Source organism: Sebastes umbrosus, chromosome 2 (assembly GCF_015220745.1).
Source record: "Sebastes umbrosus isolate fSebUmb1 chromosome 2, fSebUmb1.pri, whole genome shotgun sequence".
Classification (NCBI taxonomy): Eukaryota; Metazoa; Chordata; class Actinopteri; order Perciformes; family Sebastidae; genus Sebastes; species Sebastes umbrosus.
Genome location: NC_051270.1, coordinates 13,962,889 through 13,984,990, shown reverse-complemented (window position 1 = coordinate 13,984,990; position 22,102 = coordinate 13,962,889). Strand labels below are relative to the sequence as shown.

At 40.8% G+C, this 22,102-nt stretch overlaps 1 protein-coding gene across 4 annotated transcripts in view; it reads left to right on the top strand.

Moving 5' to 3' along the window:
• trpm7 (transient receptor potential cation channel, subfamily M, member 7) overlaps positions 1-22,102 on the top strand; it is a 46,833-nt gene that overhangs the window by 4,573 nt on the left and 20,158 nt on the right. Inside the window, exons 1-19 of one of the 4 annotated variants that reach the window (XM_037757571.1) lie at positions 4,349-4,632; positions 5,566-5,645; positions 6,776-6,814; positions 9,862-10,069; positions 10,388-10,601; positions 11,367-11,491; positions 11,696-11,867; positions 13,666-13,840; positions 15,961-16,084; positions 16,706-16,778; positions 18,086-18,186; positions 18,616-18,750; positions 18,858-18,911; positions 19,008-19,148; positions 19,518-19,652; positions 19,786-20,063; positions 20,157-20,385; positions 21,179-21,334; positions 21,670-21,813. In XM_037757571.1, coding sequence (XP_037613499.1) covers positions 4,579-4,632; positions 5,566-5,645; positions 6,776-6,814; positions 9,862-10,069; positions 10,388-10,601; positions 11,367-11,491; positions 11,696-11,867; positions 13,666-13,840; positions 15,961-16,084; positions 16,706-16,778; positions 18,086-18,186; positions 18,616-18,750; positions 18,858-18,911; positions 19,008-19,148; positions 19,518-19,652; positions 19,786-20,063; positions 20,157-20,385; positions 21,179-21,334; positions 21,670-21,813 — 2,637 coding nt within the window. In that variant the 5' untranslated portion in view covers positions 4,349-4,578. Of the gene's footprint in view, positions 1-4,338; positions 4,633-5,565; positions 5,646-6,775; positions 6,815-9,861; positions 10,070-10,387; positions 10,602-11,366; positions 11,492-11,695; positions 11,868-13,665; positions 13,841-15,960; positions 16,085-16,705; positions 16,779-18,085; positions 18,187-18,615; positions 18,751-18,857; positions 18,912-19,007; positions 19,149-19,517; positions 19,653-19,785; positions 20,064-20,156; positions 20,386-21,178; positions 21,335-21,669; positions 21,814-22,102 lie in introns of those variants that run through there. The other 3 variants (XM_037757580.1, XM_037757588.1, XM_037757595.1) reach the window with 3 other exon arrangements.

Here is a 22,102-nt window from a genome sequence, read left to right as displayed (position 1 = left end):
GAATACAATATAATACAGAGTCTTTTCCTGCGTAGAAAATTACGAGGCGGCCGCCTCCGTCAAATTTCATCCCGCCTCCTGCTCTTCATAGAAGAACTTTTTCCCACATTATCAAATACAAAAGTTCAAACAGACATCTGTAAAACACAATATCAGATCTTTACAATATATCTGAGAACATGACTGCCACAAATAGACTTCTGGTAAAAGCAAATAAGGAAGTCAAATAATCAAAATAAATTATATAAAAAAGGCTGTGTCATAAAAGTGTCTTGTAAAAATGTGTGAGAGGGGATTACTTAAAATACAATTATTTTTTTTTTAAATGCTTCAAAAACAGGAGATCTACCTTTTGTGTAAATAATATTTTGCAATTAGAATCAAATTGTTTTACAAGATATTATCATTCTCAAACAGCTTAACCAAGTCATGTGATATGTTACTTCAGTACACTTTAGGAACAAATATTATTGGGATCACTCACTGCAGAAAAGTGCAGATGAACATTAAATATCCATGCTGTTTACATTATAGACACTGCCACTGACTATCTCTGTAACAACTTGGCCATAATTTAACACATTGACCAAACACGGTCCAGGATGGTACACGTGCACGCACATGATCATGATGTTACCACCTCCGTCTCATTTTTGAGGGCAGATAAACCCTGTAATATACCTTATATCTCTTATGTTGCAGTTATTATTATTTAACATGTGCAAAGCGAGGTATTTTATTTTGTTCTTTAGAATTTTTATTTGCTCTTCTAGTAGTCCCTCTCTTTGTTATTTAAACAGAGAAGCAACTTGGCACTATCCCTGCTGCTACCTCCTAACCTGGGACTGGTTTAACCTGAGTTTTCATAGGCTCTCATAACCATGAGCCCCAGATGTTGAGAAGAATAGCCATCACATGCTTTACATTACTAGGCCATACAGCTGCTTGGAGGTAGGACTCAGGGTGGCATGCCAGCATAGTATCAGCTCATGCTGTGTAGTCGTTCAGAGCTATGTCCAGGAGGCACAAGGGTGAGAGCTGGAGAGCCGTCACGCTTTGGTCTCATGACTGTATGAGCTGACTTTCCTACTTTACTTCCTTCCAGGAATCTTATCTGGAGGTTCTAATGAACTTTTCTTCCTCCTTTTAACATTCCTTTATAAGATGTGCTAAGTATTACCAAATTGATAAGGCTGGTCCGTGTTAAAATGTCTCATAGTATGACATAATACTCTTCTAATGAAGCCAGGCCTGTTTTGATCCTGCTTTGGCCCTATCATAAATATTTACGAGTACTGACTGTAACGGCTAGAGCTGTAAACTTGACACTTGGATATGAGCCAAGTCACCAAATCAGAACTTGAGATCTAAATTGGACTTGACTGTTGTGAGCTTTCACACTTTCACATTGTGTCCTTATTCTGAGCTCTCCTGACCTTTTTGTGTTTGACTGTCAAGTGTGCTAAATTAGGAACACGCATTCATTCTTTTTGTAGCATGAATTTGTAGCACAGCCTTTTTTTTTTATCAAATACAGGTCCCATTAAAACAGGGAGCCTGGGCCTGGCAGGGAGTTAACTTACTACAATACACTGGTGGAAACCCTGATATATTGTCCTTAGGGCTGCCCCATTCATCAATTAGTCGACTAATCGTTAGACTAAGATTAGACGATTAGATTTATAGCGGTGCTTTTGTGTGATTCTTTGTGGAGAAACTCAGTTTTACCGATCTGTCGATTATATCAACTAATCAATTAGTCAACAAAATTAGGGATGCACCGATCGACTTTTTCAGTCTCGATACCGACAGCGATACCTGGGCTTTGGGCTTCGGCAGATGCCGAGTACCGATCTGATACCAGTGTTTAATTAATAAGCTGTATGCCTCACTCTGTGGAAGTGACTGGGATCATTAACTTATGTGTAAGACAACATCAGGCTTAACTTAAACATTGCTTTCCTAACTTTGTAAAACAAAATTTAACAAATGGATGAATATGAATTTAGTGAATTGTTCGAAATTAACAGGAATTACATTTCAGGTGTAAATGGTCAAAACTTAAACAGGAATTAAAATTCCAGTATACAATGTATATAGTATAAACAAAGCCAAAGAAAATTCCTAGTGTATACCTCTTACACCTGGCAATAAACACCATTCTGATATAAACATAGAATTGAATTGAATAGATCAGCCCTATTGTCACCGATACCTGATCCAGCTATTTGAGCCCGTATTGGCCTGGTAACTGATCCAGTATCAGTATCGGTGCATCCCTAGACAAAATCGTATGAATGCTAGTCGAATAAGAATGTCTTTGGTCGAGGACAGCCCTAATTGTCCTTCACTTCTTGTTTTATGTTTGTTTTTATTCCCATGTCTTTTAAAAAATTCAATCAAATTTCAATCACAAAAAGAGAGATGAGGCAGTTGGACAAATTTGCTACTCAGTTTCATTTAATTTATCAGAGAAACCGGAACCTTACCGCTTCAAATCCAAACCTTATTTCTATCTTCCATTACAAAGAGTGGGAAACTCCTTGAAGCCATATCACAGCAGCTACACTTTGATACCAATTTCTCAAAGTAAATGGGGGAAAAAATAAAACGGCTTCTGTTGGCTCTCTCTGAGAACCACTCTTCTTCTGCTTACATTAAAGTGCTGACCCTATATCCTCCACTCTTTCTAACGGGTAATCGAATTGCCAAGCCAGATGTTATCTCAGCCCGTATTACGTCAGGGAGGGCCAGAGGAATGATGGGTCGTCCAGCCAGCCTCGTTACATTGTTGGGAAAAAGGAGGAGGGGGAAGGAAGAGCCCAGTTGGCAGGGTTTCTGAGTTCACTGTGTGTGAGTGTTAGGAGATGACAGTAGGAGGAACAGTATTTGATCAGACTTGTGTGTCTTTATACGGACACATTCACTTCCACAAACACATAGCTAGCACAGATGAACATGACCACACACACACACACACACACACACACACACACACACACACACACACACGGTTGCCCATAAACACCTCTGAGCATCCTACATTGTTGAACCCAGAGAGATGGAAAGGTGCTGGGTTGTATTTCCTACAGGAACAAAGTAATCATAAAACCTGGAGCTCAGAGAGGAAGAGGGAGGGAGTGAGGAAGTGGGAGACTGTGTGTTTTTGGCAGGGGCTCTGAAGTGTTCAACTCTTTTGTTGCCTGACATTCTCAGGTACCATGGTTACAGGTTAGCAGAGTACAGTCCTGCTTCATCTGCCTCATTAACACTTTGTTAGCTCAAGATGACGACACCGGCGTTTCTGTTGAAAGCATTCTTCCACAGCGCAGCACACACACTGATTAGGTCACTAATTCAATGAACAAGGGGGCACTGAAGAGTCATGTATTTAGCATAAAAAAAATGCTCAAATCATAACATGGCAAACTGAAGCCCAACAGGTAACAACAGCTGTCAGTGTGTCAGTGTGCTGACTTGACTATGACTTGCCCCAAACTGCATGTGATTATCATAAAGTGGGCATGTCTGTAAAGGGGAGACTCGTGGGTACCCATAGAACCCAATTTTTTTTTTTTTAAATGGCCATGCCAGTTTTTCCTCGCCAAAATTTAGCACAAGTTTGGAGCGTTATTTAGCCTCCTTCACGACAAGCTAGTATGACATAGTTGGTACCAATAGATTCCTTAGGTTTTCTAGTTTTATATGATGCCATCTTCACTCTAACTTTAAAACTGAGCCCGTTAATGCGTTAAAGAAATTAGTGGCGTTTAAAACGAATTTGCGTTAAAGCGTTATCACATTAACTTTGACAGCCCTAGTTTGATGTCATCCCAACTCATAAATATTCTCCAGCAGTGACACCACTACTGTGAGAAGAAAAAAAAGTTCAATCTATCAGGATTGCTTTGTGTGATGACACCTGATGCAGGATTTTATGGGAGACTCAGTGTGAACATCAAAACTACTGCCTTATGTAAACCCATATTTTGGGTTCCTTGTTACTTTAGTACACGGGGTTAACATTAGTTTGCTGCCCTCAGTTTGATCTGGATTACGTTTTTTAATGCTGTTCTTTTGGAAATGAGTTTTAAAATAAAAGAGGCCTCTTTTAAGCGTAAGTGCAGGGCCTGTGTTGTTGGGAGAGGTTTTGTGTGTACTGCATTAGTCACAGTTGGTGGTGTGTCCTCAGTAGACAACTAGGTATATATCATTGAGGCCTCTGCCCATCCAGTAATCCTCTCCCACACCCCCCTGCCTCCCTCCTCTCTTTCTCCCCAGCCTAAGTATAATATCTAGTCGGTCTCAGACACATTCATCTGGCCCCCGAGTGGCTTCTTACAGATTAACTGTGGATGGAGTTTGGAGGCTGCAACCTTTCACTGATCACTCAGCTTTTAACTCAGAGCCGGATCTGTACGGTAACAGCATCGCTGTAGACTTTGAGACCCGTATGGAAATCTTCTTGTGAGAGACGGAGACCGAGAGAAGTATAGTGATTTGTCGCTGATGATCCAGTGCTCAGGGGAGGCTGTGGTGACTGTGGTTTGTCCAGGAGATGCATGAAGGAGCGTTGGCATGTTCCTGTACAAAGCCCTTAAACACAGAGATGAAGAGGAGGAGTACAGCCAGGTACACACTCAGTGGCTCGGTGGCACTGGTCAAGCGGCCGGGATGACCTGTTTGTTTAGATGTTTCCGTAAAACCGCCGTTTGTTGTAGGCAGCATAAAACCTGAGGCACTATGGATGGATGGCACCAGAGAAAAGTGACTTTTCGGGAGAGGGAAAATGATTGTCACTTCTTTTTTCTTTGCTGTCTATATATAACTACATGGAAACGTTGACTGTGAGGATCCTTTCTTGCTGGCAACTGCCTGGTTCACAACATTTCCAATCCTGCTTGTTGTAATACTATTGTTTGAGTTTCAGGGATAGTTGAAATGCTTTGGTGTGAAGCAGGTGACGGTGTTTGCAGGTTTCCCTCTTTTGTGCTGGGAAGGATTAATGGTGCTAATCGCTCTGAGCTGTACTGGGGGAACAATAAGGCATGAGGCATTTAATTGAAAATTCCTGCGACATAAATCCCTGTTTTAATGGAATAGTGATACAGAATGAGATTATTTTATTGCAGTTTATGACATTAGTAGGCACCTGTGGCTGATGTGGCTGATGTGCCTCCTGTAGTTGTCCTAATTTTATATGTTTTAGTTTTTATTTATTAAAACTTCTAATCCCTTTTGATTTTCATCTGCTAAATCCTGGATTAAGGGGTTACAAGCCCCCTTTTAAGAGGATGTTCCATTATTTTCAGAGAAAAATTGTTTTAACTAAAGTAAAACAGACAGCTTACCACTTTCGATTTATCCTCATGTTCTTTTTGCTTTCCTTGTTTTTGCGGAACTACCAAATGTCAGCACTGTTTGTACGAGCACTTCATTGTTTTTAACATCCGCAGGGGACAATTTTCGTAGCAGCTTGAATTCTTTAAATGCAAACATAATAAACACAAATGAGGAACATCAGTCCGCTGCTCACAATATGCAACTGTTTTTCTTTGTTCACAGTCCCAGAAACCCTGGATAGAAAGCACTTTCACCAAGCGGGAATGTGTGTACATACTTCCAGTGTCAAAGGACCCCCACAGGTATGTAGTCAGACGTGCTGTACTGTGCCTTGTGGTGATTGCCATGGAAACGGTGTAATTGTACGGTGCGTGTTAAAGAAGGCCCAAACCCTAACCACTACTCTCCGAAAACTAAATGAGTCTGTTTCCACATCATTTCAGTGTTCATGTCTGTCACTGTAATTACAGCGTTAAGTGAGGGGGAAGAGCAGTGATGAACCGGTGTATCATATCATCATAGGGGTGGATTATTAATTTCATAACTGTCAGCTATTTTAGGAGGTTTGGATTTCACCATTTGCATGACTTATTAGATTCAATGATATCTGAATCACATTTTTGTGCACTGTTAAATTTAAATTCTTATTTTAAATTGTAAGAAATATGATTTACTGTGTGTAATATGAAGCAGGATTTTCCTGCAGGCTCACTGGAATCTTACAAAGCAGTGTTAAAACTGTACGGAGAAGGCTTCTTATTGGCTCGGCATGCAGGCCACTCATTCACAATGTACTATGTGTGCACACACGAAATAGCTCAATTAAAGGTCATCCAGGTATAAAGAAATAGGCAAAGAAAAAGGAAACATTTTGTTTGTTATTTAATATTAAGTAGTTTCCCCACAGTTATGTGTATTTACTGTTTAACCACCTCCGTTGTGTGTAAGCCATTTCTGATTTTAGTTACCCTTTCAAGAAATTGCAGTCCTCCCTCTCTCCTGGTAAACTCACAACGATACCGGGTTACTCTTTCCCCGGTGTTTTCTTTTACATCAATTATTTGCCACTGGATTTTCTCCGCTAACTCCAGTACGTGCTGCTGTGCGAAGATGATTCAGAGGTGTTAGTGAACACAGGACCATTTAACGTTGGGCCAAAGGCCTGCATGTGACTGTGATCAAAGTGAGAGTCCCCTTGGCAGGTTTCACAACGATCTCTAGGTTAAAGGCCGATCTAACTGGGCTTCCTGCCCAGCTGACAGATAACCTTCATTTATGTCCTCAAACTACCGAGAGCTTCCTTCTCGCTAGGAGAGATCAGATCAGACCGTTCTAAATGTCTTTGTTTGCAAATGTACTCCACATTTTGGTGGTTCGTTTTTATTTAAATATAAAACAATGATTGATTATTTTCATGTGAAATTCCTTCCAGATGCCTTCCAGGATGCCAGATTTGCCAACAGCTCGTCCGGTGAGTTTTTGTTTGTTCTTTGTTCCCGTCGTTCTTTGTTACCTGACAGGATTAGCCAGAGAGCATTCATGCTAACTAGTTACTTTACACCAGAAAAGGCCTGCAGGCAAATTCTTTTCCAATGTAATTCCACTGAACAGAAAACCATTCACCACAAAGTTCACACAGTCTTTGTGTGTCAGGATGCACGTTCTTGCCTAACGCCTACTTAAAGCTAAAGAGAAACAGCTTAGTTTGGTCATTAATTTTAATAATAATACATTGATGAGCCCCATTAAAAGTCCAGCTATTCCACGTCTGTCAGACCTTGTCATCACGGTTAATTATGAAATTAAATACAAGTTGTATTTTTTGTTGTATTATATTGCTGAGATATATTATAAGGACGAAATTTGATAATTAGATGTTTCAGATGTTAAAGGTAGGATCGATGATGTTGAGAAACCAGCAAGAGTACACTAGATTTTTTTTAAAATGATCTAAACGAACCCAGTGTTGCCAACTCTTTTCCAATGAAAGTAGCGATCAGCACTAGCTCCAAAAGTCCCTAAATCTAGAGGGAAAGACGCCAAGTCGACAAAACACTGATAGTCCGTTGCTTCAGGCCTCCCTCCAAAGCCAGTCCCTCACTACATGTCATAATGAACGTGAACGGCGAACCCAGCTATTGTTAGTACTCACAGCTGTCAAGCTAGCAGCTTGTGGAAGACTCTCCGGTGACGCACAATGAGTGCACAGGCAGAGTATGATCAGGTAGGCAGGTAGCCCGTCCATCATTACATTAGGGCCAAATGAAATGATTGGACGGGTTTATTACAATCCTGCGACAGCCACAGATACCTTTTTTTTTGTCACAGCATCTGACTTATTGATTGCTGTTGGGATGTACTGAGAATTTCAACTAATAAACTCGGGGGGGAAAAAAAGTTTGGAAACTTGTGTTTGGTGGATTATTTCTCTGTTGTTACAATGCTAATTGGCATTGTATTTTACATCGTTGGAAAGCCGGTTTATTTACCTTCACAATGACTTCCAAATTGTAAGGATCATGCATTTGTGGGAAACAGTGTATTCTCCTGTTAGTATTGACTCTTGTTTTGAGTTGTTTGGTGGATTGGATGATTGAACTCTATCAGTAACAAAGATCAAACAAGACATATTTGCAATTTTACACTTTATTAATTTAAAACACTGTCAGGAGCCTCAGTAGCGGGTGGAAGATCCATACACAGCCACAACAGCCTGGCACCTCCTCCTCATGCTGGTCACCAACCTGGTCACACGTTGCTGTGGGATGGCGTTCCATTCCTCAACCAGGATGCAACTTGGTTTTGCGGAACACCAGCTTCAACTTGCCCTATCGTGTGGGCCTTATCCAGATTATACAAACGTGGCATGCCGATGCTTGGAGCAGACACCAAATGATCACTTTAGTAGGGTGCAGCACCCAGCAGGCCCCATGCACATCAGGCACATGATTGGCAGCACCTGAAGCTCAAAACAAGAGCCAACACCAACAGGAGAATACACTGTTTAGCTTTGGCAGAGAATTTTGGCAAATTTCACTTGGGCGCTACCCACATAATCAGCTGTGCTGCTCATCCCACAAATGCATGATCCTTACAAGTTGGACATCATTGTGAAGGTACATAAATAGGCTTTCCATTGATGTAAAATACAATGCCAATTAGCATTGTTACAACAAAGAAATAATCGACCAAACAAAAATTTCCATACTTTTTTTTCTGAGTTTATAAATCTTTACCAACCCTACCTTTTAATGTTGAGTCCCCAAGCTTTACATTCTCATACGTCACATATGCAGTTTACAGCGAAAACAGAGAATGGAATATGTCTCAGTGAGCTCACTTTAACAAAGAGAAAGACAAAAATAGCAAAGCCACTCACTCATAAAGTATATAATACATTAAACAAAGTATAAAACAGATAGGTAATATTCATACGAATGGGTAAAATAAAATCTAACACATAAGAACACCGTAGATAAAACATTAGCACCTGTAGGGAGTATTAGCAGCAACATCAAACAACCAACTAGATAAAGTGCTTCAGGTGCATTAAAAACATCTGCCGTATTATACAATTATTGAACCTGCCGAGTGGCCTGCAGTGCGGTGCTGTTTGTTGTGTTAAGGAGACGGACAGCTTCAGGATATGTGTTCTTCTGGATCCTCGTCTTAATACTTCTTTTGTGAGCAGGAAGGAAATTAAAAAACGTTGTTAGCCAGGTGAGAGAGCGTCCTTTACAACTTTAAGGCCCTTCTTCTTGAAGCAGTGTGTGTTTTATTTCAGAGAGAGGTAGACAAAAACTGGCTTCTCATTTAAAGCTAACAATCATCGATTTTATCAGCTGACATAATAGTCCTGAGCAGATCGTAGCTAGCTAGACGTTTGCTCTAGGGCTGCCCCTCTTAGTCGATTATTCGACTAATCGGTCGTTTTCTGTCGAATAAGATTTCTTTAGCTGATCAGTCTTTTTTTAATGCTTTTTCATGCTGAATGAATTATTTCCAGGAAACTTATGAGCACATCTCTGGTAAACACAAGATTTAAGGTGGGGTTTTTGTGTGATTCTTTGTGGAGAAACTCAGTTTTACAGATCTGTTGATTAAATCAACTAATCGATAAGTCGACAAAATCGTGTGAGTGTTAGTAAACTAAGAATTTATTTTGAGGACAGCCCTAGTTAGCTCCATGGGTTGGTTTAAAACGTCGTCTCCAGCAGACTTTCATTTGAGAACCATGTAAAATGGTCTTAAATATGCACTTAGTGGCTACATACAGGATGGCGTGGTAAAAGACTGAAGCTAAAGCTCATTTTTCTAAATTTTCCCTTGATGTTATTACCCTGCTTTTGAATATCTGTTTCTTGCAACGATTATAAATGTGTCTTAAACTAAACATAAATTTAAATGTGCTATTGTTGATATTCTGTTTTATCTGCTGTGTTCTGCATAATTAAGATGTATACAATTGGAAAAAGTATATTATTGTACCAATGAAAAGTGATTGTGTCCACCCTCAAGATGCTGCTGTGGGCGGCTGGTGCGGCAACACGTTGGCTTCACAGCCAGCTTGGCCACGAAGTACTCGGACGTGAAGCTGGGTGAAAACCCCAACCTGTCCATGCCCGAGCAGGAGGAGTGGTCGGTGGAAAAACACACAGAGGCGAGCCCCACTGACGCCTATGGTGTCATCAATTTCCAGGGAGGGTCTCACTCGTACAGAGCCAAGGTAGGAGGGCAGACTCTTCTCTGCTGGAGGGCACGTTGTTCATGTAAAAAGACAGCTTGTGAGTCTTGATAACTGTGATATAGATTGTTTAGAAACAATCTTACACAATATTTAAGGTGTTTTCTTCAATGTAGATGTGTGTAGACTCATTGTGAACATTTATTTACATACTTTTAACCCTGTGTACTAATAGAATAATAATTTTTCAACCAAACGGTTATTGGTTTCAGCTTCTCGAGTGTTATGTTATGCTGCCTTTGCTCTGCTTTCTGTGTTCATGTGAACATGCTTTTCTTATGTCTGTGTCTACGTGGGCAGTATGTGCGTTTGTCCCACGACTCGAGGCCAGAGAGCGTCCTGCGGCTGATGCTGAAGGAGTGGCATATTGAGCTTCCTAAGATCCTCATCTCTGTCCACGGGGGAGTTCAGAACTTCGAGCTGCACCCACGCATCAAGCAGGTGGTGGGCAAGGGCCTCATCAAAGCTGCAGTCACCACCGGGGCCTGGATCCTCACCGGAGGGGTCAACACAGGTTTGTAGATTAGATTTTAGTCTCCACTGAAAAAATAAACAATCGGGGATAAATGTTTGGGTCATGGGAAAATAATGCAGCAAGCGTGTGAATGTGAGACTGCCCTCTGAGTGTAATAAAGAATTGGTATTGTTGTTATGGCAGCTAAATAACTCTTACTTTCCACCCCTGCTCCATTATATATTTCCTAAGTGAACACTCACGCACACTTACATTTTACTACGCAAACACACAGCCACCATCAGTGTGTGATGCGCTGATGTAGCAGAAGCTGTAATGCCGGGCTCTAAGCGTGTCATTTGGCTGTGTGTCGTGGCCGAGGTGTGTCTGCAGCCACAGCGCGACGTTAAGATGGTGTGGTCTGATCATAGTGTTTAAATCATTACTCACAGGGTCAATTACCCAGACCAGTGATTACTTTTAATGCCTCTGGCACCCTGACCAGTTGGGATGGTCTCCTGGATCACAAATTATTGCTGAATCCATGAGACCCGTTAGCTGAAGACTGCGGTTCACAAACAACCCCGGGACTAATGTACCTGTTGGGGCATTTTGGTGACAGAAGCTCGGCTGTTTCTTTTCAAATGCATGGTTAATGGAATCTACAGTATCCAGCACACTTTTACAAGTCATATATTTATACCACAATACATATGTTAAAGGGAATTTTAAGTGAGATATGGCAAAGGTTAAGTAGCAATAAAAACTTAACACTCCTTTTCAAGAAAGAGTGAAAGCTGATTGTTTAATGTATCCTTCCTAAAGGTGCGGCGAAGCATGTGGGCGACGCCCTCAAAGAACACTGTTCAAGATCATCAAAGAAAATTTGCACTATCGGGATCGCACCATGGGGAGTCATTGAAAACCGGAACGATCTCCTTGGCAGAGACGTAAGATGCAACTCTTACAATCTCATTTGTTCAAGATTATCTCGAAAGATCAAGTCCTAAGATGCCTCTCTATCTATTTAATGTCAAGTCTTTTCATGACAGCATTGATTTTGTCATAGTTTGGACTGTTTTATTTATTTATTCTGTTTTTCCTCACTCTCCTGTCCTCTTCCCTTGTACTACCTCCTCATGTCCACACTGCAGATCGTCGCTCCGTATCAGACGCTGCTGAACCCTCTCAGCAAACTAAACGTTCTCAACAATCTGCACTCCCATTTCCTCCTGGTGGATGATGGGACAGTGGGAAAGTACGGTGTCGAGGTCCAACTGCGGCGGGAACTGGAGAAGCACATCAATCTCCAAAGAATACACGCACGTAAGAAAAACTGAAATATTATAATTCAATACAACAAGAGATTTGATTTAGAAAAGCAGTCAGAGGCTCTTTTGCTAAGATAATGTCGCAACATTGTGTGTCTGGAAAGCCGAAAACATCGTCTTACTGATGTACTCCTATCCTCTTAGTCAAAATACCACACTTGGCTCATTAAATCACTGAAATGCATAACGTCATAAAAAACATTTGCCAACATGAGTATATTTTTGTCGACAGGAATAATCTTAAATTGTAATTTTTGTTAGGAGCTTTAAAGTTGGAGAAAGATTCAACTCCGCACTGTGTTGCACGTGATTTAAAATTTGTGCTAGTGCCTCAAATCCAAGCTAAAAGAGCGCCCCCTTCTTACATGAAAAAACTACTTAAATTCCATGTTATGCTTTCTCTATTACTTACTAATGATGACATTAAGCACAAAGTTTGTGTTTGTAAAGTGATTCACCCAGAGATGTTGTGTATTCTCCTAACCTCATCACGTCAGTCAGTGTGAACTGGTCTAATATGTGTGTCATCCACATAAACACACAGCACGTTAACATCTTCTTTTCAGCCTCTTTTCAAAAGAGCAGTTGCACCAAACATTACCATCAAATTACTCCAAACAGCATTTGCATCTCAGTTACATTAAACTGAAGCAATACAGTTGACGTTTTGTGCTGGCGGTAAAGTGTTACTGGATAAATTAAGAGGAGGATTTTATGTGTTAAGCAGGTTAACTTTTCCCCGGCATTAGATTTCTAGGAAATAATTAATTAGCAGTAAGATCTGGTTAACAAAATACTGTATGTGCAGATAATTGTAGTGTGTACTTGTGTGTGAATACCACTTTGGGCCATGTTGGATACATCAGGGTAATTCAGGTGGTGTCAGTTAAACTGTTAGGATGTTTAAGGGCACTTTCTCAAGCAATAGTCTGTTTGGATAGTCCGAATCAGAGTGAACTTCATACTTTGGTTTGTTTTCTATTTAGTTTGGTTCGGTTTCACAGTGCACAAATTCAAGCGGACCAAATAAAAAAATATATATATTTTTCGTCTCGGGAGCTGCCACTTCTATGCAGGAAATCGCAGACTTTGATATACTTTGACTCAGCACTGATGTCAAACAAACATCAGACTTATGCAAAAGTCCAGGACCGTCGTTTACCTGTGTCCATCTCAATAAATGCCCGAGCAGGCAGCCTGCGTTTTGGTTTCTTGGAAACAGTCCGAGACCACCTCTCAAACCGGTTGTTTTGGAGTTTGATTACTGCGTTCACAACTGCCCAAACAAACTGAACCAGGGTTTGATTAAAACTGACTAAATGTTGGCTTGTGAAAGTGTCTTAAGACTTCATCATCTAAAATGTCTGAAAGTCATAATTACATTTTGTGGTTAAACACATTCTTTATTATTCACATCATAGGTTAAAAGAAATCCAAATAATATTTTGTAAAGCTCTTTCAACAGTGAAGTATTATCTGTGTTAAGTTGAAGTGCAACCATTAAAACTTGAGACCACTTGAGATCACAGGGAAACAACCAAAAAGTTGAGTAGTTATTTGGCATAACTATTCCTATATTGTGTCCTTCAGATGGACTAAACTCCAAGGTGTAATCATTATGAAGCCAGTTTGTCTTTGCCTGGTGGAAATTAGGTGATAACAGTGAGCTGGTTATTATCATCTCAACACAACACTCATCACAAACTGTCTCTTGGGTGGAGTTGTATTAGGTGGATGTGAAAATGTAACATAAACCGAAACGTTAAGCACACTCTTTGTCTTCTTCCTGGTAGGAATCGGTCAGGGTGTTCCTGTTGTGGCCCTGATCTTCGAGGGGGGTCCCAATGTGATCCTGACCGTGCTAGAGTACCTTCAGGAGAGCCCTCCTGTCCCGGTGGTGGTGTGTGAGGGGACCGGCCGTGCTGCTGACATCCTGGCCTACGTCCACAAGCAGACCGAGGAGGGAGGGTAGGACACACACACACAGAGGACGGGGGGACTGTGGGACGGGGTGGGGGGAGAATATGACAGCTGTGGTTGGCATGCCAAAGATAAATCTTCCTAAATACTGTTATAGTGTTGATGTTTTTTTTTAGTGTAATCATAATTGAAACTAGAATGGCACTCGGAGAGCGCAGACCTCCGCCATGCCCAAGTACGATTGCCCCCCCCCCCCCTCCGTTCAGCTTGCTCCATCGTCCACGTGTATTTTTGTTTATGTTGAGATCAGCTGTATGACTAAAACACTTCAGTCAAACTGGACAGAAACAAAATAAAACTCAGTGAAACCATCGTCATTACTCTTTCCAAAAATCGCCAAGTGTGTTTTGGTCAAACTCAACTGTAATTTCACAAAGTTTAATGTGAAAAAAATGCAGATTCTATCCGGATCATGATCCGGATCGCCACCAAAATGTAATGGATTGTTCATTGTGCCACACCCCACCCCTCCAAAAGACTTCATTAAAATCCATTGCGGACTTTTGGAGTAATCCTGCTAACTGACAAACCAACAAACCAACGCCGGTGAAAACATAACCTCCTTCCTAGGCATTCGGCCTTGGCAGAGGTAATAATGGACAGATGATAGAAAGGAGGGAGTGAACAGTATTATTAATTACTAATTGATTAAGCATGAGAGACACAGAAACAGAGAATTAATGAAAATTAAGGTTTCGGTAAGTGTTTTATAAAATATTTAGATTTGTGGTTAAGAATAGTTGTTAAAGTTGAAGGATTAGGAAAAGTTGCCAGTATGATGCTGTTAGTGTTGAGTCATTTCCTGTGTTGTAGACAGTGATGTTCTTTCATTTTTCTTTGCAATTCCTTTGATGGCAGCGTCGTTGGTGGCTCTCATCTATTTCTGTCCCAGTAGGATTTCTAACAACCGCGCCGCAGGCAGCTCAGTCTGTTATAAGAGAGTTGAAAATAGTTGAACTTGTGACAGAGTGCAGTAAAAAGTAATCTGCCGAAGGGCTTAATCAGCCTTAGTCCTGCACGATGTTATGAGACAAACACACGAGACCACAATTTGTGTCTTCGATGTAAATGTGTCCATGAACTCGAAATATGCCCTCATTCTATTGTAAATACCACCTCAGCCAACATTACTGCTGTGTTTTGTTTGATTTATAGTTTAATTATCTTAGTGAATATGCAAATAGTGATCCAGTTTAACCTCTTTCACTCCTTGAGGGCGCTGGCAACGACTTTGCCGTCTTTCAGAGGCCGTAGCAGGCTCATTTTTAGAGCGAATGAAGGTACTGCTATCACATGACACAAGAAAACCATTGGTACCAATTATGTCATGCTAGCATGTCAGTAAGGAGGCTAAATAACGCTCCAAAGTTAGGCTAAATTTTCACTGGTATGGTGATTTTCAAAGGGGTCCCTTGACCTCTGGCCTCAAGATATGTGAATGAAAATGGGTTCTATGGGTACCCACGGATCTCCCCTTTACAGACATGCCCACTTTATGATAATCACATGCAGTTTGGGGCAAAATCAAAGCCGTTGTTTTGCATGCAGTACAAATGCTATTTTCACCTATTCTAAAAATGGTTTCTGCATACTGGGGTCCCTAAACAGTCTTGGAATCTAAAATCTAAAAATGTAATCATCCTAAATTGGATGTGACTGTAAAGCTGAGACTCTTATGGATTCAATGAGCCCAATTTTATTCATGTGTGATGATATTAGTCTTCATAGTAGCCATTTCATATAGTGAGACAATTTTAAACTTGACCTCACTGTATAAAATGACCTGTGGTGACCTCTAGGATAATCAGTCTCACAAACTAAAGATATAGGACATTCAGAGGACTTTTATGAGCTTCTCTCCAAAAGGACATAGTATTAAAATGAATTAATATAAGCAATATAAGGCTGCACATGCACTGCACACATAGGAGTCTAAATGCAGTCTATTACTCATCTTTCAATCCTGTTGAAACGTTCTCGTGATGTGTTCTCTAGAGATCAGAGTACTTTGTGCCGGAATCAAACCTGTGTTTTAAGTGTTTTACAGCTGTGTGGGTTCGAGCAGCGTGCTGTGACCGTAACCACGTTCTACTGTAATTCTTCTACAGTCGTCTTCCTGATGGAGTGGAGACTGACATCATCGCAACCATCAAGAAAACCTTCAACTTCAGCCAGAGCGACGCCATCCACCTCTTTCAGACTCTGATGGAGTGCATGAAGAGCAAAGAATTGGTACTTTTTTTTTTTAATCGCGTTCATACACTTCTAATCATTCATGTTCAGTTTTTATTTATTTATTTCCCATTTCAATGCGTGCAGCAATGAAATAGACTTGCAAAGATCAGTCATTTAATTCTCAGTCACATATATAGCTATTGTGGCAGGTTGTCTCGGAGTAAAAACATATACTTAACAGTGCCGAGTACACACGTACACACCTCTACAACAGCGCTATCTCTCTGAGAATAACTCATAATAATTAATCACTCATCACTCATCTTCAACCGCTTATCCGGGGTCGGGTCGCAGGGGAAAACAGCTCCAGCAGGGGACCCCAGACTTCCCTTCATAATAATTAATGTTGATGCGTAATGAATACTGTGGGATTTATATTCCTTATTTCATATGCTATCTGGGATATTTGGGGTAATGAATATAAAAAAAACACAAATGCTTCTTGAGAAGTAAGAGAACATTGAGCAGCTTTTGACTAAATGAATCAATTGAAGCACTGCCACAGACAACTGTTAGTTTTTATAAAGCGATATATCACATATCACAAACTCTTAAAACATCTGGATAATGTCTGCGGGAACATGTTGATAAGTGCTATCTTGTTTCTCGGAAAAACAGATCACTGTGTTTCACATCAGCTCCGAGGAGCACCAGGACATTGACGTAGCCATTCTGAGGGCTTTACTCCAAGGTTAGTACTGTAGATGACTTCTCTCTCAACCTTTTTTTTTCCCCTTAATAAAGGAACTGAGTCACAAAAGTCACATAAAGTTGATTCAGTCTATTCATATGTCGTGGTTGTTGGCATTGAAAGATAAAGATTTCAAGACTTGGTAATGTTTTCATTCTGATACAGATATGCTTTGAGAACAGCGCTCCCCTCTGTGTGCCCTTCTCTTTGTGTTCCTGAGGAGATCATGTTGCTCACATTCACAGGGCCTCCTTATTCCAACACTGTCAGTCTGAGCTGCATGTCTTATTCCTCTTCTTCTTCACAGTCTGTTAGAGGAAGGGGGAAAGTTGGACATTCTTACTTTGTTTTCATTATGTTGTAGAAGATCTGTATCTTTTTATTTTTATTTTGTATGAATGCAGTTGGAGTAAAAAGAAGACAAATACCCACTTAATAGTTTTTATTAAAAGACTGACAAGCTGTGTGAACACAGACATTCTTCGTTTCAAGTACGGAACAAGTTATTCACCTGAAAGAGGTGTTTTGTACTGAACGTGGGCGGGCGCAGCAAAATCTAATGATTCAAGTTTATTTAGACAAAAGCAAGGAATTTGTGAGTGACTGCAGCTGATCGATCGTCTGGAGAAACTGGTTCAGACCCTCAAAAGACAAAGAGACTGCGACTGAAAATGCCTAAGGCGCAGTCGTCCTGGTCAAACAGTAACTCATCCTCAAAAGGACCCTGGAGTACAAAAGCTCTCAGACCTCTTAAAGAATATCGAGTGCTGCTTAAAGATGTTTCTCTCCTTCACCGTGATTCAATTCATTTAGCAGGCTGGATGTTAAACAGGAAGTTTGAAGGAGTCCCTGTTGTTAAAAGCTGAATACATCCTCTTTTTCACGTGTTGACAGACTACCTGAGAGCTCAGGTTATTTTGAATTCAATTCATTAGTTTCAGTCCAATCAAACTCCCACTGAGATTCCTATTTCACATCCACACAATCTGTGTCCAGTGATTATGATCATTTGATTCAGATGGCTCCTAGAGGACAATAAAGCAGATTAGTGTGGAAGAGAGCAGTAGACTGAGCAGGGATTTACTTTGTAGTGTAATCTGCTATGTTGCTGTATTAGTGTGTAATTGACTGTATTACTGCCCTGGCCCAGCTCTACTATCCCCCTCTAATCCTGCTAGCTGGCTAAGAGGAAATACACAGTTAATAAGGCTTTACTTGCCTGGGAATGAATATATGTGTGTGTGTGTGTGTGTGTGTGTGTGTGTGTGTGTGTGTTGTTTACAAATGGCTGTACCTGTGTGTTTCAGGCACAAACGCGTCTGCCTTCGATCAGCTGGTCCTGACTCTGGCCTGGGACCGGGTAGACATAGCCAAGAATCATGTGTTTGTGTACGGACAGCAGCTCCTGGTACGTATTTGTGGCCGTTTGTCCGTGTGCGTATGTGTGTTTCCTGGATGTTTGCTTAGCTCAGCTTTAGCTCCAAACCTTTGGACTCGCCCAAAATGTCCCCAGAATCTCTGCTGACCACAATCTGCAGTCTGAGGAGCCGGGGGACCGAACCCGGGCAGGCTGCCAAGAACTGCTTGTCTTGACTGTAACATGAACCCTGTTACAGTTGTCTTCATAAGCTGCCCTCAGTGCTTGTGTTTATTTTAAAACTGGGGGTGGGGGGATCCTGGCTTTTGTGTGAACGAGAGGATAGATCATATTTATTTCTTGTGTTTTTTTTGTAATGTGGACATATTGTTGGTCTTTTCCCTCATTATGTTTTTTTATAAATAATAATTTTCTATCGAAATGAGGTTCATGACAACATGTTTATCTTTGTGTGCGTAGGTGAGCTCTCTGGAGCAAGCAATGCTGGATGCACTCGTGATGGACAGGGTGGATTTTGTTAAGTTGCTCATAGAAAACGGCGTGAGCATGCACCGTTTCCTGACAATCAATCGGCTGGAGGAGCTCTACAACACGGTAACATTATGAAGCACGCAACCAGCCACTGAATAACAGAGATGGGCCGTGTATAAAATAATATATACATATACGTGTTGAGTGTTGTTTTGTATCTTCTATTTTAGAAACAACATCCTAACAACCCAACTCTCCTCCACCTGGTTAGAGATGTTAAACAGGTACAGTCAGTCCAGTAAATGTACGTTTTATCAGTTGATGTTAACCGAAGTCTGTTCGGTCTCATTCACTCACTTTGTTTCTGTGCTTTCTTGCAGAGTCATCTGCCTCCAAACTATAAGATCACTTTGATTGATGTGGGCCTGGTTATTGAGTACCTGATGGGCGGGACTTACAGGTGCAACTACACCAGGAAACGCTTCCGAATCATTTACAACAATCTCCATGGAAACAATAGGGTGAGTTTGAACTATTGCGACTCCTGGAGTGTCTTTGTAGCAATGTACAAAACGTCTTTTATGGTGTTGATATTTTAAACTTTTTTAAAAAATAAATTTTATTGCAGGACTGCAGGAATTAATATAAATTTACATTTGCTTACATATGATGCCATACTTATATAATGCCTTCAATGTTAATATGTTTTATAGTGGAAAAATAAAATTGTTAGAAATAAAGAAAATAATTACAGGAATAAAAACAAGAAAAAGATTCAAGAAGAAAAATGAAAAATAACAAATATATATATATATATATATATATATATATATATATGTATTCGTGAAAGAAAATCAACTAATGTGAAAATGTTTTCATGTTGTGTGCAGAGGTCGGGGCGCCACACAGCAGGTCCTGGTTCTCATTTGAGGAAAAGTCACGAGTCTTTTAGCATGCAGGCCGACAAGAAGGAGAAGACGAGGCACAACCACTTCATCAAAACTGCACAGCCATACAAACCTAAGGTAAATATTTCAATAAAAGGAACAAGGCCTGCTTTAGACATTCCTAAAAATGAAAAGGTCTAGAGATTAAGATCTTTCTCAGCATCTAATCACTGTTATTTCTCTAATCACTGCTTCGTCCCTCTCCTCCTAGCTTGAGTCTTCCATCGAGCAGAACAAAAAGCGGAGCAAAGAAGAGATTGTGGACATAGACGACCCAGAGACGCGGCGGTTTCCCTACCCTTTCAATGAGCTGCTGGTGTGGGCTGTGCTGTTGAAGAGGCAGAAAATGTCGCTCTTCTTCTGGCAGCACGGCGAGGAGAACATGGCGAAGGCTCTGGTGGCCTGCAAGCTTTGCCGATCTATGGCCTACGAGGCCAAGAAGAGCGACGTGGTGGACGACACCTCAGAGGAGCTCAAGGAGTACTCAAAGTGAGTTTTTCTGTGGCTTTGATTCGTGTCAGGTAGCTATTATCCTATAGAAGTAAATGTATGGACTAATCAAACTGTGCTGATGTATTTCAGTGAGTTTGGGACGTTGGCAGTGGACCTGCTGGAGGAGTCGTTCAGGCAGGATGAGACCATGGCCATGAAGCTGCTCACCTACGAGCTGAAGAACTGGAGCAACTCCACATGTTTGAAGTTGGCTGTGTCCTCCCACCTACGGCCCTTTGTGGCTCATACCTGCACCCAGTTTCTGCTGTCAGACATGTGGATGGGACGCCTGAACATGCGCAAGAACTCCTGGTACAAGGTTCATATTCCATCTCGATTTTTCTTTTTGGTAACAAAATACAAGCGCTGGAATCGGTGCTTTGCTTTTCAGTGGCTGCTGAGGTTGGACAGTGTGAAATATTAGTCTATGTACAGCTTAACACAAATATTAAACCACCATACTGTAGTGGTTTAATATTTGTGTTTGGTGAAGTTTTGCCAACAGATGCAGTGTTCCCGAGGCTTGAACAAAGGTCTGTTTTCATATCTAATCCCAATCTCGGTTCAAGTGCTTTGTTGAGGTGTTAAAATGCCACTCAGTTGCATGAGTCACGGTGACATGAGGAATAAACTGTTTATTAATGCTCCTGTTTATCTCAGGTGACCTCCTGGTGCAAGCATTTCCTGAATTGTAGGTCCAAACTCATTCATAAAACCTCAGGACTGCACTGTAAAAACACGACGTCAGTTTCAAATTTAATTTCTGTTACAAAAGACGCTGCATTTTTCCTAATACTTTTCTTAGTAAATATCAAAATAAATAGAGTAGTTATGCTACTGAAAAAAATATTTATTCTTCAATGTCTTCCCTAAATCTTAAAAAAAAAAAAAAAAATTATTTGGATACTCACATGAAATGAACATGCTGTCATTTCTTTGTTTATGATTTTTTTTTTTTTTTTCATCAGAGAGGGAACTTTTACAGCAGGGCTTGGCCTGTGTTATACTGTTTATGTGGTAAAACATTTGGGATTTATTAGCGTGTGTAATTCAAAAGACGTTCTTGACAAATATAGAAGCATCCACCCACATTAGTATGTATTTGTCTCTAGGTGATTCTGAGTATCTTGGTGCCTCCTGCCATCCTACTGTTGGAGTACAAATCCAAGGCTGAGATGGCTCACATCCCTCAGAGTCAGGACGATCACCAAATGACCATGGAGGACAGCGAACACAACTTCCAGAACATAGCTGAAGACATCCCAATGGTTCGATTTACTCTGTTCTTCTGTTTTTCTATTTTGACTTTTTTCCTTTTCATTTGAAAACATGGTGTATCTCTAGCGTCAAAGCAGTCCTACAATGAAATAAATCATTGAAAACATCAAGTCCAAATTCATCATAAGAGACTTGATGATGAAAAATAGTCCATAGTTTAGTCGGTGTTAAAGGGTTAATGGTCTGTGAACAGGTTGTATGTCTGTTCACTCTTCTTTTATAGCTCTTTCACTCACATTGTCCTCTTTACTCTGCTTTCACTCATTTTCTGTCCACATTGTGGCCTGCTGTTGTCTAATTTTGGGCCTTTTTAACCTCTCCGCAGGATGTGTTCAAGGAGGCCAGATCCCACGACCCCGTGGAGCCAAAGAACGACATGGAGACACACGTTCGCTCCAGGAAGCTGCCCTTAACCAGGAAAATTTATGCCTTCTACCACGCTCCCATTGTCAAGTTCTGGGCCAACACGGTATGGAGATTACAGAAGAGAACGCACACACTCACACTCACACTCACTCTCACACACACACACACACACACACACACATCTACCCATCCATCTTTTAAGTCTGGAGATTGACTTGGCCAGTCTAAAACCTTCCACTTCTTTCCCTTGATGAACTCCTTGGTTGTTTTGGCAGTGTGTTTTGGGTCGTTGTCTCGCTGCATGATGAAGGATCTCCCGATCAGTTTGGTTGCATCTCTCTTTAAATTGGCAGACAAAATGTTTCTGTAGACTTCTGAGTTAGTTTTGTTTC